General features: G+C 37.6%; 1 protein-coding gene across 1 annotated transcript in view; it reads right to left on the bottom strand.

Moving 5' to 3' along the window:
• The window catches only part of LOC108695919 (guanylate-binding protein 1-like), a 114,416-nt gene that overhangs the window by 69,353 nt on the left and 30,659 nt on the right, over positions 1-14,404 (bottom strand). The window contains exons 6-12 of the mRNA XM_041569663.1: positions 13,344-13,549; positions 11,697-11,942; positions 11,326-11,609; positions 10,874-11,086; positions 9,699-9,801; positions 7,749-7,942; positions 5,864-6,017 (exon numbers count right to left, since the gene is read on the bottom strand). Of these exons, the coding sequence (XP_041425597.1) occupies positions 5,864-6,017; positions 7,749-7,942; positions 9,699-9,801; positions 10,874-11,086; positions 11,326-11,609; positions 11,697-11,942; positions 13,344-13,549 (1,400 nt within the window). The remainder of the gene's footprint in view (positions 1-5,863; positions 6,018-7,748; positions 7,943-9,698; positions 9,802-10,873; positions 11,087-11,325; positions 11,610-11,696; positions 11,943-13,343; positions 13,550-14,404) is intronic.

Genomic DNA, 14,404 nt, shown 5'->3' with positions numbered 1-14,404 from the left:
TTTAAGGTGGCTTGGAAACAAACCAATGTTGTATTTCAGTGGCAATGTTACAGTGTGGGGGCATAAATATATCTGAATCTCTGCCACCAGTACCCACTGCATATCACTGCATATATGTGCTTGTTTTGTAAATATAGACTAAATCTCACATCTAAGCTTAACACTGTTTAACACTTCACAAATATATCACCCCTTTGTTAAAATTAAAGGGACATCTGTGAACACAAATGGATTGAGAATCCATTTAATATGAGTTGTGGAACCCACAGAACCGCTTGAGGTAGTTGGGGTGGGGGTTTATTTTCATTCCAGTGGTGCATCCACTAAGCCTCACAGTAGCTTTAGGTCAGTCTATGAATGGCCCATCTTTAGCCTCCCCAAACAAAAAATTCACCCTCCGCCTATGCTGACAAAATACACAAAGCATTCCCCAACTCTCCCGACACTTGTTGGAGGTGTCGACGGGAAGCAGGGACTTTCATTCATATTTGGTGGGCCTGCCCCATAGCTCTGGAATACTGGCAGAGAGTTAATAGTCTTCTAAGGGACATTACCGGTGACCTAACTATCATCAGCCCAGCGCTGGCCTTACTAGGCTATGATACAGTGGTAAGAGCCGCCACGACACAGAAGGATATCACAAGGCTTCTTCTAGTCAGCAGAAGTTTATTGGCGAGACATTGGAAAAAATCTAGTCTCCCGCAGCGTGCACACATCCAAGCTGAACTCAACAGAGTGGATCTGTACGAACGGACCTTTTTCTCCTGAACCTACTTAAGCGAATAATAACTCTCATTGCTTAGTAGTTGTGACATGTCTGTGCAGTCTCCAGTACCTTTCCCCCCCCCCCTCTATTTCTCCTTTCTTCCTAATAATTGTAAACTGCAAAAATTGTTAATAAAAAAAAAAAAAAAAACACGCTGCAAAATGTGAAAGCTCCAGTGTTTTCTGAAACTGAGACATTTATTGAATAAAAAAAATGCATAATGTAACCAGAAAACTAACTCGGCAAGTAAAGCTGAAAGGTTCTATAGAAGACTATAGGAATTGTCTCTACAACTTTATTAACCCAAAAGATTTTAGGCCCCAGTGAAAATGAACGGAACAATGTGATTCTTGTTTGTGTGCAAGTTTTTTTTTTCCATAGAAAAATATGATCACAGATATTCTATTGTGTTTTTTTCATTAAAGGGATCCTGTCATCTGAAAATATGTTTTTTTTTTCAAAAGCACAGTTAATAGTGCTACTCCAGCAGACTTCTGCACTGAAATCCATTTCTCAAAAGAACAGATTTTTTTATATTCAATTTTGAAATCTGACATGGGGCTAGACATTTTGTCAATTTCCCAGCTGCCCCTGGTCATCATCATCATTTCATCATTTATTTATATAGCGCTGTCAAGATACGCAGTGCTTTCATGTGACTTGTGCCTGCACTTTAGGAGAGAAATGCTTTCTGGCAGGCTGCTGTTTTTCCTTCTCAATGTAACTGAATGTGTCTCAGTGAGACATGGGTTTTTACTATTGAGTGTTGTTCTTAGATCTACCAGGCAGCTGCTCTCTTGTGTTAGGGAGCTGTTATCTGGTTACCTTCCAATTGTTCTTTTGTTTGGCCAGTGGCGTAACTATTGGGGGAGCAGAGGGTGCAATTGGGCCAGGGCCCGCACCCCCTCAGGGCCCCCTTGCAACTCACGCGCCACTGGATTGCGGTCAAAAATATCTTACGGAGGGGGGCGGGTGGGCCCGGCGCCAGGGCCCGCCCCCCTCTAGTTACGTTACTGTGTTTGGCTGCTGGGAGGGGGAAGAGAGGGGGGGTGATATCACTCCAATTTGCAGTACAGCAGTAAAGAATGATTGAAGTTTATCAGAGCACAAGTCAAGGGGAAACTGACAATATGTCTAGTCCCATGTCAGATTTCAACACTGAGTATAAAAAAATCTGTTTGCTCTTTTGAAAAATGGATTTCAGTGCAGAATTCTCCTGGAGCAGCACTATTTACTTATTCATTTTGAATTTTTTTTTTCCCATGACAGTATCCCTTTAAATATGCTACACCTCAAGAACACAAAAAAGCAATTGTGGGAAAAAAAGTCGTGTATGTGTTTTGATGGGGGTTTCCCCCTGCACTCGTATTTTTTTCCCCATGTCCTGAAAAATTAGCAAATTGGCCTTCCTGACTTCAACATTTATACCACAAAATAATTTTTGTGTTAACTGCATTCATTTTGTACAGCATATACAAAACTAATATTGTGACTATAGAATTCATTTTGTGGTGAACAATTCATTTTGTAGCTGCAAAATGTTTTGTGTTCACAAAGTGCCATTTCCAGGAATAAAATACAGTTTTGGATTTGGAAATATGTTTTGTGGACACAAAAAAAATGTTGTCGACAAAAATATAATGCCTTCATTTTAAATTTAAAAAGGGCCACTGGACATGTATGTTTGTAAGAAGGTGATGGTTAATTGAGTAAGATATATAAAGGGAAAACACATTCATGGGTGGTTGATGGAATTCCAGAGTATTAAGATTTGAAGTAAGAGTCAACCTGATATCAAGTTATTATTATTGAAAGTAGTCGGGAAGTCGTTTAGTTTCATTAGCGTGCCATCCCAAATCTGTAGCAGATCGTCAATATATCATATCACAATATGTTTGGTCCAGATCTCACTACTGTCAGAAAAGAACTCTCAACACCCCATAAAAATGTTGTTGTATGTTGGCATAAAGTAGGCGCAGAGATCTGCATCTTTCCCCACGAATAGATCACCGACTGTGTTGGTAAGTAGTGGTGGTGAGGGGCGGGAGATATGTAGGGACCCCCTTTAGTTCCTACCCGACCCCTATTTTGTATCAATTACAGAGAGGAGGCTGCAACAGGCTCTGTCCTTTCTGCCTGTCCTATGATCAGATAATAAAGATATAGACTATAAATCCAATATACTTTAGGTTAGTTAATTTTCTTTTAGTTCTGTGTTTGCATGCTCTGTTCTCTGAAATTCAACACATGAAAAATCTCTACTAATTTCTACTATTCTACCATTTCCTATGGCTCTACATTCTGACCAATTATCAGAGTTCTAAAAAATTCAGGGACACGTCTTGAAACCCCAGCTAGATGGGCTGCACTGATTGCAATTTTATTTATCGTAACATGTATTTATTAGACTTGCCCCGGAATATTTGCATTATTTGGGAATATACAGGAGACTGACCCAAAATCAGGAACCTTCCACCCTATCCAGCACCATTGGCATTTCTGCATATACAGCCTTGGAATGTCAGTTAGATGTTTCTTTAAATTAGGCGACAAAATGACACATAAAATAAGTAAACTGATGAACCAGATATGTCCAATTGCAACATATTGCAATTTTGCAATATTACTTTTTTTAAAGGAAAAAAAAATGACAATATATGAGCACAGCACAAAATATATTTAAATGCAAGACAATAAACAAATTGGCAACATTACGTACACAATGGGGAAATGCATAAAGCCACAATTATAGAGCTCACACTGCAGCTGCTGTAAGCCTTTGCCTTTATCACTCAGAATGTTTCCAGTATATTGTATGGGCCGTATGTTTGAGATGCTGTGCTGGAATTCTAGAGAAAATGTTCATTCTGGAGAATATGGCAGATGGTGTCAATATTCATATAGTAAACACTGTGTGTTCTGTGGAAGCTAGGGAAAGCAGTAACAGAGACACAATGTGCATAGTCTGTCTGTTATATCCACATAGAACACCATTTCAGCCCTAATGAGCATCACGAGCAGAAGCAGTTTTTTGCGCTTAGCAAATGGTCATCTCTCAATTCCATCTCTTCTCATCTGTGATGGACTGTTCAACGCCTTCATTATGGTTTTTTTCTTGCAGTAACTAAGAATACACAGGGGAAACGGGTAAATACATAAATATCAAACAAACGAATTAGTCAACTTTATTTCCTCAGTAGTTACACAGACAGCTGAGCTTGTTTTCTGTATACAGGTATAGATCCGTTATCCAGAAAGCCCAGAATTACAGAATGGCAGTCTCCCATTGACTCCATTTTATCCAAATAATCTAAATTTTTAAATATTGTTAATTTTTCTCTGTAATAATAAAACTGTAACTTGTACTTGATCCCAACTAAGATATAATTAATCATTTTGGAAGCAACACCAGCCTATTGGTTATTTAATATTTACATGATTTTCTAGTAGACTTAAGGTATGAAGATCCAAATTACAGAAAGATCCATTATCCAGAACCCCCAGGTCCTGAGCATTCTGGATAACAGGTCCCATACCTGTACTGACTTCTGCATCTTAACGCCACAACCTTCTTGCTTGTCTCTCCTTTCTCACCATCCTGATTATTGAGCTCAGCCCTTCTCTGAGTGTCCTTATGCTCCTCTACCTTTTCCTGGTTAAAGAGACTTGAACTTAAGCTTTATGAGGAAACTGATACTGTGTGCCACTGTTTAGGTTTATTGACTGAAGAGTAGAAGATAAGTTATAGGTGAAGGATATGGAGAGTGAGTTACATAGTGGGCAATCTGGTCAGCGTTTGGTTGGGATTAATTAAATATGTTGGCTCTCTTGAACAGCTGCCTAACCACAAGTGAATCCATATAATTCCATAATGGAAAAGGACCTTGGAGTCCTTGTAGATGATAAACTTGTCTGTAGCAAGCAATGCCAGTCAGCAGCATCAAGGGCAAATAAGGTCTTGAGCTGTATTAAAAGGGACATAGAGTCACGGGAGGAGGGGGTCATTGTTCCACTGTATAGAGCACTGGTAAGGCCCCATCTAGAATATGCCGTACAGTTTTGGTCTCCATCACTCAAACAGGACATTATTGTATTAGAGAGGGTACAGAGAAGGGCAACTAAGCTGGTAAAAGGTATGGAAAATCTTAGCTATGAGGAAAGACTGGCCAAATTGGGGATGTTCACACTGGAGAAGAGACGCTTAAGGGGAGATATGATAACTATGTATAAATATATAAGGGGATCATATAATAATCTCTCTAATGCTTTATTTACCAGTAGGTCTTTCCATCTGACACAAGGTCACCCATTCCGATTAGAAGAAAAGAGGTTCCGCCTAAATATTCTGAAGGGTTTTGTTACAGTGAGAGCTGTGAAGATGTGGAATTGTCTCCCTGAATCAGTGGTACAGGCTGATACATTAGATAGATTTAAGAAGGGGTTGGATGGTGTTTAACAAGTGAGGGAATACAGGGTTATGGGAGATAGCTCATAGTACAAGTTGGTCCGTTGTACACATTTTAAAAATGGGGGCAAGTGTTACACCTGTATTCTAGAATAGCTTATGCCACAAGGGAGTGTATGAGGAAATGAGGGAGATATACACAAAGGAATGCAGGACTTTGACGGACACTTACAATTGCTAAAACATATTGGACACATGCACATTGTTGTCAACTCTTTAGGGTAGAACTACATGGATGACTTCTATGCATTTTTGGCAGATCCGATGCGCTGCTCTAAAACACAGGCGTCAAATCGGATGCGACCAGAAAATAAGGTAAGAAATACAAATGTTGGATCTTGTCGGAGCGTTCATTGTCTGCATCAGACAGTCATGCAGTGTCAGATTAACGCTGCAACACCACCCGACATTGCTATTGTTCACCTTATTCTTCGTCGCATCCGATTTGACGCCTGCGTTTTGGCGCAGCACGTCGGATCCGCCGAAGCTGCATAGAAGTCGTCCATGTAGTTCTACACTTAGTCTTCCTCATCCACATTCTTTTATTGATTAGCAGTCTATTTTAATTGTATGGATTCATTTAGCATGAAACAGGGAATTATTGTGATGCAAACTTGCATAGAACAACCTACGTGCATATCCAAAGGGCCGAAACAATGCATCGAGAATTTTCCCAAAAAAAGACCTATTGGCAGCCTCATCATTTTGTTTCTTCAGATCTTTGATTTGATCTTTCAGCATTTCAGATTCTTGACGGAATCCTTTCTTCAGCATCTCTTCTTGCTCCTAATCTCACATAAGGAATAATCAGTAAACAAAGATTGCTTAGTGACATCATCTAGTTATTTCCTTACAAAATACAAGTTAATGCATAGGCACACACTGTCAAATGTATTAAAACTGGAAAAGGCATAATCAGGGTTTTAGCTGCCCCAGCTATTTGTGGCCTGAAAGGTTCCAAAATCTCTTATAAACAGTTGTAAAGTCTAAAATAGAATAAGGCTAGAAATGCTGTATTTTGTATACTAAATATAAACATGAACTTACTGCACCACAAGCCTAATCAAACAAATGATTTCTGCTTTCAAAGTTGGCTACAGGGGATCACCATCTTGTAACTTTGTTATACATCTTTGCAAGACCAAGACTAAGTGCACATGCTCAGTGTGGTCTGGGCTGCTTAGGGATCGTCATAAACAAAGCTGCATGGCTGGAAAGTAAGTCAGGGGCTCCCCCTGCTGTTCATAAGTATGATTGCTTCCCTGCAGAGCAGTTAGGGACCATCTGACGATTCCTATCCACAGCAGTAAATGAAGGGAGAATTTCACTGCATACAGTCAGGTTTCTACATTTTTTAAATTAAAGTATATTGGAGATAGGTTTCTTTTTCATTAAAGAAAGTAAAAATGGGATTTTATTTCTTTACATGCCCTTTAAAGGGGTGGTTCACCTTTAAGTTAACCTTTAATATGTTATAGAATGGCCAATTCTAATCAATTGGCCTTCATTGTTTATTTTTTATCGTTTTTAAATTATTTGCTTTCTTTTTCCGACTTTCAAATGGGGGTCACTGACCCCATATAAAAACAAATGCTCTATAAGCATGTATTGTATTGTAAATGTATTGTTATTGCTATTTTTTATTAATAATTAATCTGCATGTTTACACACTCAAAACCAAAACAGAAACAATTTAACGAGAGGGTGGGGATCCCCTTGACAAAGGCCTTGGTGCCGAAACGTTGGGGCCATTCTCATTTTTCTGGTAGGTGTATCCGCTCACTTGCTGATTTCTTGCTTGCTACATATAACTAATGGGTGGTTGATATTCTATGCTACTTTTTTAACATTGTATAAATTATGCCATGTGTTGTATGGCGTTGTCCATGTAAAATGTTTTTCTTTGAACAAAAGTAAAAATTATTTTTTCAAACCACCCTCTCGTTAAATTGTTTCTGTTTTGGTTTTGAGTGTGCAAACATGCAGATTAATTATTGATATTGGTTACCTTTAGTAGGGGTAACATTTTTTTCTGCACCTCTCGCTAACCTTTGAAAGTTTTGGTGTGCCCTCCATTCATTATTAATTGCTATTTTTTATTACTCATCTGTCTATTCAGACTCTTTCCTCTTCATATTCCAGTCTCTTATTCAAATCAAAGCATGGTTACTCTGGGAATTTGGACCTTAAAACCTGATTGCTGAAATAGCAAACTGAAGAGCTGCTGAATAAAAAGCTAAATAACTCAAAAACCACAAATAATAAAAAATGAAAACCAATTGCAAATTGTCTCAGAATATCACTCTCTACATCATACTAAAATAGCTAATTTAAAGGTGAACAATCCCTTTAATATTGCATCTCCGTAAGTAATTCTGTAGTGCAGGTTTGACATCTAAGAGAAGAACCCACAACATATCTGTTAATCTAATATACAGGCTAATAGGCAGTGATGTTATTAATGATGTTATTTTAGGATGGCCTAGTTCCACCCAATCTGCTGCTTGGATCATGTACCTTTAGCTTCTCTTCTATCATCCATTCATTTTGCTCTATGATCTTCTCTCTCTCCTCTACCATCTTCTCCTCCATCAATCTCTTATGCTCTTCCAGGCTTTTCTTCTGATTCTCCATGTCTACCTCTAAACATCTGTTATGTTCCTCCAATATTTGCTTTTCCCTCTCAGCAGCTTCAGTCCGGACTCGCTGGTCTGAATAAGATAATTGATAATTGTAAGAAAAGGTTGTAGTATTTGTCTTGGATTTAGGGGGCATTTTCTTTCTATAGTGTCAGTCTAGACCGGTATTGGCTGTGTTAGACTTTTATACAGGGAAAATGCCTTAATACACAGGAGGCATGATATGGCACTTTGGCAATAGGAAGTTTGAAAGGAGTTCATTGCACTTAGGAGAAGGACTTTGTTTAAAGCAGAACAGAAGAAAATATTACTTGACAGCAGAACCTAGATTTATCTGAGTTACTGGATATTTTGGAGCATCATAAAAAGGATTAACAAAGTCTGACTGTTAGCATCAGCTATTGTCATTCTCCTATTTAATCTACACTCTACAGCTCAGTTAGCCACACTGAGTCCTGTTCATGCTCCATATCCATCCCTAGTATTCATGGTAAACCAATATTGCACCTGCTCTCTGCTTCTACAGCATACGTCTCATATATATATATATATATATATATATATATATATATATATATATATTTTAAAATTTTATTTTGGAGATTTATGATATTCTGAGACTTTAAGAACTCCAATTCGACTATTCGCCATCTAAAACCTGCTGAATTGCTGTTTAAGTCAATGGGAGAGGTCCAGGGATCAATTTGGTGCGGTTTGCAGCCTTCCTCACATTCAAGTTTCATTTTGGGTCGATTACATTCCTCAGAGTTAATAAAATTCGATTTTGTTAACAAATTTCGATTGGTCGAATTTATGGGAGTTTAGGGGCGTTTTTAAAAACTCACATGAATTCAAAATTCGACCTTTGATAAAAGTAAGAACAATCATGCATGTAACACATTACTCAAATATATCCTATAATAAAAGTCCTCTTGAACTTAAAGGGGACCTGTCACCCAGATATAAAAATGTGTATTACAAAACCCCTTTTCAAATTAAACATGAAATCCAAATTATTTTTTAATCAAAACATCAGTTGTATACTCATTTAGAGGCCATTACTTTCTATTTTCATTCAGCACTTACTAGATGTCACTGCTCTCCCCACATTCACCCCCTCTGTATTTACCATTTAATTGTGTAACCAGGACATGGGGATGGACATCAGGTCCCCCATTCTGGTGCACAAACAAGATTCTGAGATGATACAAGGCTTGTCTTAATAACAGTGTCCACAAAATTGCTCCTGACTGCTTGACTAATGTGATAAAATAGGATTTGGAATAATGTTTTCCAGTGATGGGTCCCCTTTAAATATAAAACAGTTTTTTTTTTATTAAAACATCTATACCTGTTATAAATACATATCAGCTGTTAAAAAATCTCAGCTGTCAATCATGTATTACTTGCCCCTCCTCTGTGCCTTAGATGGGACAGAAAATAATTTTTACTTTCTATTATGCACTTGCTAAATGTCACGGCACTCCTCACATTTTCTCTCCCTCCTCACCATCTTTAATTATGTAGCCAGTGCACAAGTATCAGGTCCCCCATTTTGGTATGATAATAAACTTGCCTTAATTAATAATAATGTTCACACAATGGCAGATGCCTGCTTGCTGTGACTATAAATTCCTATACTGAAGGACACAATATTTAAATCATTTATATAGTGAAAGTTATTTTTACTTGACAACCACAACAGAAAATAATTTGGATTTTTTTTGTCAAGGTGACAGGTCTCCTTTAAAAACATGGAAATTTGCATCCAGAATTTTCATTGGATAAATGGACGACACAGATACACATCTAAACCCCTCCAGCTCACCTTCTATTTCCTTTTCTTTAATCGTAAGGGACTGATCAGCCTGTAAAATTGCTGCTTCTACGGTTTCTTTTTCAGTGAGAAATTCCTGTAGTATCTCTAGAGCCTGTTATATATATAAAAAAGGAAAATAAAGATATGGATTATGTGGTTACAAATAAAACAAAAGCAATAGAATGGCGTTAAAGTCAATGGGCGTCCGAATAGTGTTGACACAGGCGACTTTTCAGACGCGCCTCCAAAAAATGTTGAATTTTCGCGAATTTATTCGCCGGCAGCGAAATGCAGAAATTCACCGTGAATTCGTGCCAGAAGAATTTATTTGCCCATCACTACTGATTAATCATTGCGTCTACCCTAAATGAACCAGATAAAGCTGGCAGCTGCAAGGCTTACTTTAAGACCCCAGCTACAGTTCAGCACAACTGTTTGATCTACTTTCTTTAACCAAAACAGGCAAGTGTTATTGTGTTATATATAGTGTAACACTATTCACACAAACGTGAGGAAGTAAGCGGGTTATTTATTAAAATCCGAATGTTAAAATCTCAAAAAATTCGAGATTTTCATCGGAAAACTCAAATATTTAGATGGGAAAAAAACCTAAAACCAAATCCAAAAATCCTCCATCTCAGACCTGTATAAGTCAATGGGAGAGGCACCTATCTCAAATTGAAGCGTTTCGTGGTCTGAGCTTGGGTTTAGCCAGAAAATCCTACTTTTTTAAGGTTTTCAGCCAAAAATTCTAAAAATGTGTGCAATTCGGGGAATATTCGAGCGATTTGGGTCTTTGCTCCATTTTATTGAGTTTTTTTTATTAATAAATAAGCTACCATTGAGCTTGGGAGTTTGGTTGTGTTTTTTATTAATAAAATATGAAATAAATTAGGATTTTCGTAAATAAACCCCTAAAGGTCTGTTCTTTCAAAACCGCAATACCCTTGAATTGTCCTGATAAATGTGCTTAGTACAGGGGAATATCTATGTTGCCATAATTGGTTTCCCTCCGTCTGTTTAAATGACTTGGTCCTATATGAAAACCTATCAAAGTTACCCATCTGTGATGCCATGACATGATCCATTGGCATCTAGACCAGGCACAGCTAATTAGTGAGTGCATTATAATCCAATTATCATATTCCAAAATGAAGGCAAAGCAGAACACTAAGACCCTGTACCTTAACTCCTTTGCCTTTGCTGCTCTTGTATTCGTCCACCAGCGAGTTCTTCTCTGCCAGAAACTGTTTATATCCACCAGGTTTGGAGAATTTCCCATCTGATATATCGCTCTCCAGACTCCCACTCAGATTCTGTAGAATGGCTTTGCACTTTTTGGCAGATTCCTCTTCATTGTATAGAGAATATTTGGACTTTTTCGCTGCCAGATCATGCTGTAAATATATTGCAAAAAAGCCTTAAATGGTCAGAACCAAGGCTTGACAATTTTATCAGTCATGTATTATCTGTTTCCGGTCTCTCATTTTCATCCAGTACTTCTACTTTTAATTTACTATTTTAAATATATCTACTATACCATTTACTATAAAATATATCATTTAATTTATATATAAGTTTTATAGATAATTTATTTATAAATTATAAATGTATCTAATAGATTAGAGAAACTCACAATGAGTTGTGTCAGATATTCCCCGTTCTCATCCTTGAAGGAAAGGCCCATAAAGACCTTTGTTGCTTCTTTTTCACATTCCTGGTGAATATTGAGAAACTCTTCCTGTGTCTCTGTAGGGAATTTGCCAATGTTCTTGCTCATCTCTTCCTCATACTGGGCCAGAGCTTTCTGCACGGCTCTAGAATTCTCAATCTGTGCCAGGGCAATTACTGCGTTCTCCATACAGGGGATAGAACCGCTCCTTTTTGCCTCTGTATATGACACGGCCAGATTGCCCAGCACTGGTATGGAACAGAAAAGAGAATTGTGTTAGAGCACTTGACCACAGTTGGTGACCACAGATGAAGACTTTTTAATGTTAAACTCACGTCTCCCTGTGACTGTGTATCCGCCCACTAGAGTTTTAGCATTACAATTCTCATAGATGTGACGGCAAAACTTTGTGGTTTTCTTTACAAATTCAGGCTCTAATTGTGATTCCTGGAGTTTTTCCAGTCTCTGGAGAGCATTTGATGTAGATACTGGCCGGTCAAACACAAAACATTTGTGGGAATGAAAGTAATGACGGATGCACTGACGAGGCAGGTTGTAGTCTTGAACCTTTCTGCCTAAACCTAAAAAAAAAATGGAAATGAATTTGGATGAATTAATGTTTTAAAATTTGGATGACCTACACATACAATGCCAGGAATTGAGGGCTGCACCACAGAAACTGCAGATGTTCCATTCTGTGCCTTCCTCTTCTCTCTTTCATGTTCCTTTTCATGTTATTCTATCCACTGATCTTAATGTGTTTCTGTAATCTCTGTGATTGCCATTGTCTTTTGCCCTCTCTTTCATTTCCTTATTAGCTCTCCTTTCTCTATTAGTCTCTTCTAACCCATATTATTTTAACCCCCATTTTGGTTAAATATGTCCCTGTCTTGCCTTTTTTTTCTCTATTTAGAATCCCTTTTGTTTCTTATACATATTTAAAAACATTTTCAATTGGCTTTAAATTCCTCTTTCTGAGTTTGTGTTTTGGCCCCTCTCAAGGATCAAAATCAAAATTGTTTGGGTAACAAAATCACCCAGTCTGTCATTTCCCTTAAAGAGATACTGACATCAGAAAATAACCTTTTCATAACATTGTCTTTGAATGCTATTTATAATTTTGCCATAAAAGTACTTGCCTGATGCTTTTACATTACTTTTCTTACTACTGTTCCTCTAGGAGGGGGCTGCCATATTTGTGCAGCACGAGTCCGTTAGCATTAGAAACTCTAACCGACTGGGTTAAGAAGGGACAGTCAGGTTGGCAAAACAGTCAGGTTTAGGAACTTCAACTAACAATTACTTACAAAAGCAGAACGATCAGCGAAAAATGATAAACATGACGTATTGGCAACTTTTAATGTAGATTAATATTTTGAAAAGAGCAATTTTAGGGGCAGATTTATCAAGGGTCGAATTTCAAAGTAATGGGAGTTTTTTTTTTGAACTCCCATAAATTCAAAATTTGAATAAAAAAAAAAGACCAACCTAAATTTATTAAAAAAGTCAGTTTTTTTCTTTGGGTGAATAGTCCGTATTCAATTGAATTCGAATCTAACAAACAACCCATTTGATCGAATTCGAATCAAAGTTTTTTTTCAAAGTCCACCAATTGACTCCAAATAGGTTCCAGGAGGTTCCCCATAGGCTAAAACCGCAATTCGGCAGGTTTTAGATGGTGAATGGTCGAAGTTTAATTTTTAAAGGGACAGTATGTGATAAATTTCCATATTCTAATTTTCTTCAAATTCATATCGAATTTGGACTAGTCCCTAGTACAAAAAATTAATTTGTGAAATTTCACTTCGACCTTTGATAAATCTGCCCCTTAGTGTCAGTATCACTTTAAGGCTTTCCTATAAAGTTCCTCTCTGTGAGAGGGGGACAAACTTCAATAAATGCAACTCCATTCACAGTTATTGGAAATCACCATGAAGTATTGGGTCCTTATAAGCTCACAAGCTAAACAAGAATTTACTTACCTTTCTTTAATTCCAGCGCATCTAGTAAATATTGATCCTCAGTGATTGGCAGGTCATTCTTCTCTAACTTGAGTGTGAAGTCCCTCACGCACCAAATGAATGATGGGAAGAACCTTTTAAATTCTCCAGATTCATCCACTTCCTCTTCCTTTGCTTGTGCTTCAGGTGATTTCACTTTTATGCGCTCGGTTAGTTCGGTCACGTAACTGTGTAATGTTATGGGATGTAACATAAATATCACAGACACATCACACAACTATCATTTCAACTGGAGCAAGATAAATGTATTTAAAAATAAAATCATAAATGAATAAAGAAAGCTCAGTAAAGTGACACAAACAGGCCCACAGCCAAGGGTACTTGACACCCTAGATCCCCTCAGCACTTAAAAGGATTAGACTGTCCCTGCTAATTCACATATGTATCAAAAAGTTACATTAAATACATTTAAAGGCGCAATCACATTGGTGGAAGACCTCACTGCCTAATTGAATAAACCATTATCTTGACTTATTTTATTTTTTTAATTCCAAGATATTAAAGGATACATGTACTGTTAACATTTATTAATTTTGTTACAACAGCGCCACCTGCTGGTCATTTTCTGATCAGTCTGACCACCAAGTAGTCAAGGAAGTTGTCAGGAGAAAGAAAGAGGCTTCTCTGATGTTCTTCTGCTTAGGAAAGATTTTGAAAGGTTTCTAATTGTTTTTCCTAAGCAAAAGAACATCAGAGCAGCCTCTTTCTTTCTCCTGACAATTTCCTTGACTACTTGGTGGTCAGACTGGTCGGAAAATGACCAGCAGGTGGCGCTGTTGTAACAAAATGTATCAATGTTAAAGGGATACTGTCATGGGAAAAAAATTTTTTTGCAAAACGCATCAGTTAATAGTGCTGCTCTAGCAGAATCCTGCACTGAAATAAATTTCTCAAAAGAGCAAACTGATTTTTTTATATTCAATTTTGAAATCTGACATGGGGCTAGACATATTGTCCATTTCCCAGCTGCCCCAAGTCATGTGACTTGTGCTCTGATAAACTTCAATCACTCTTTACTGCTG

This window comes from Xenopus laevis, chromosome 7L (genome assembly GCF_017654675.1).
Source record: "Xenopus laevis strain J_2021 chromosome 7L, Xenopus_laevis_v10.1, whole genome shotgun sequence".
In the NCBI taxonomy this organism is placed as follows: Eukaryota; Metazoa; Chordata; class Amphibia; order Anura; family Pipidae; genus Xenopus; species Xenopus laevis.
Note: the sequence above shows the minus strand (reverse complement) of the source record. Positions and strands in the feature narration are given on the sequence as shown.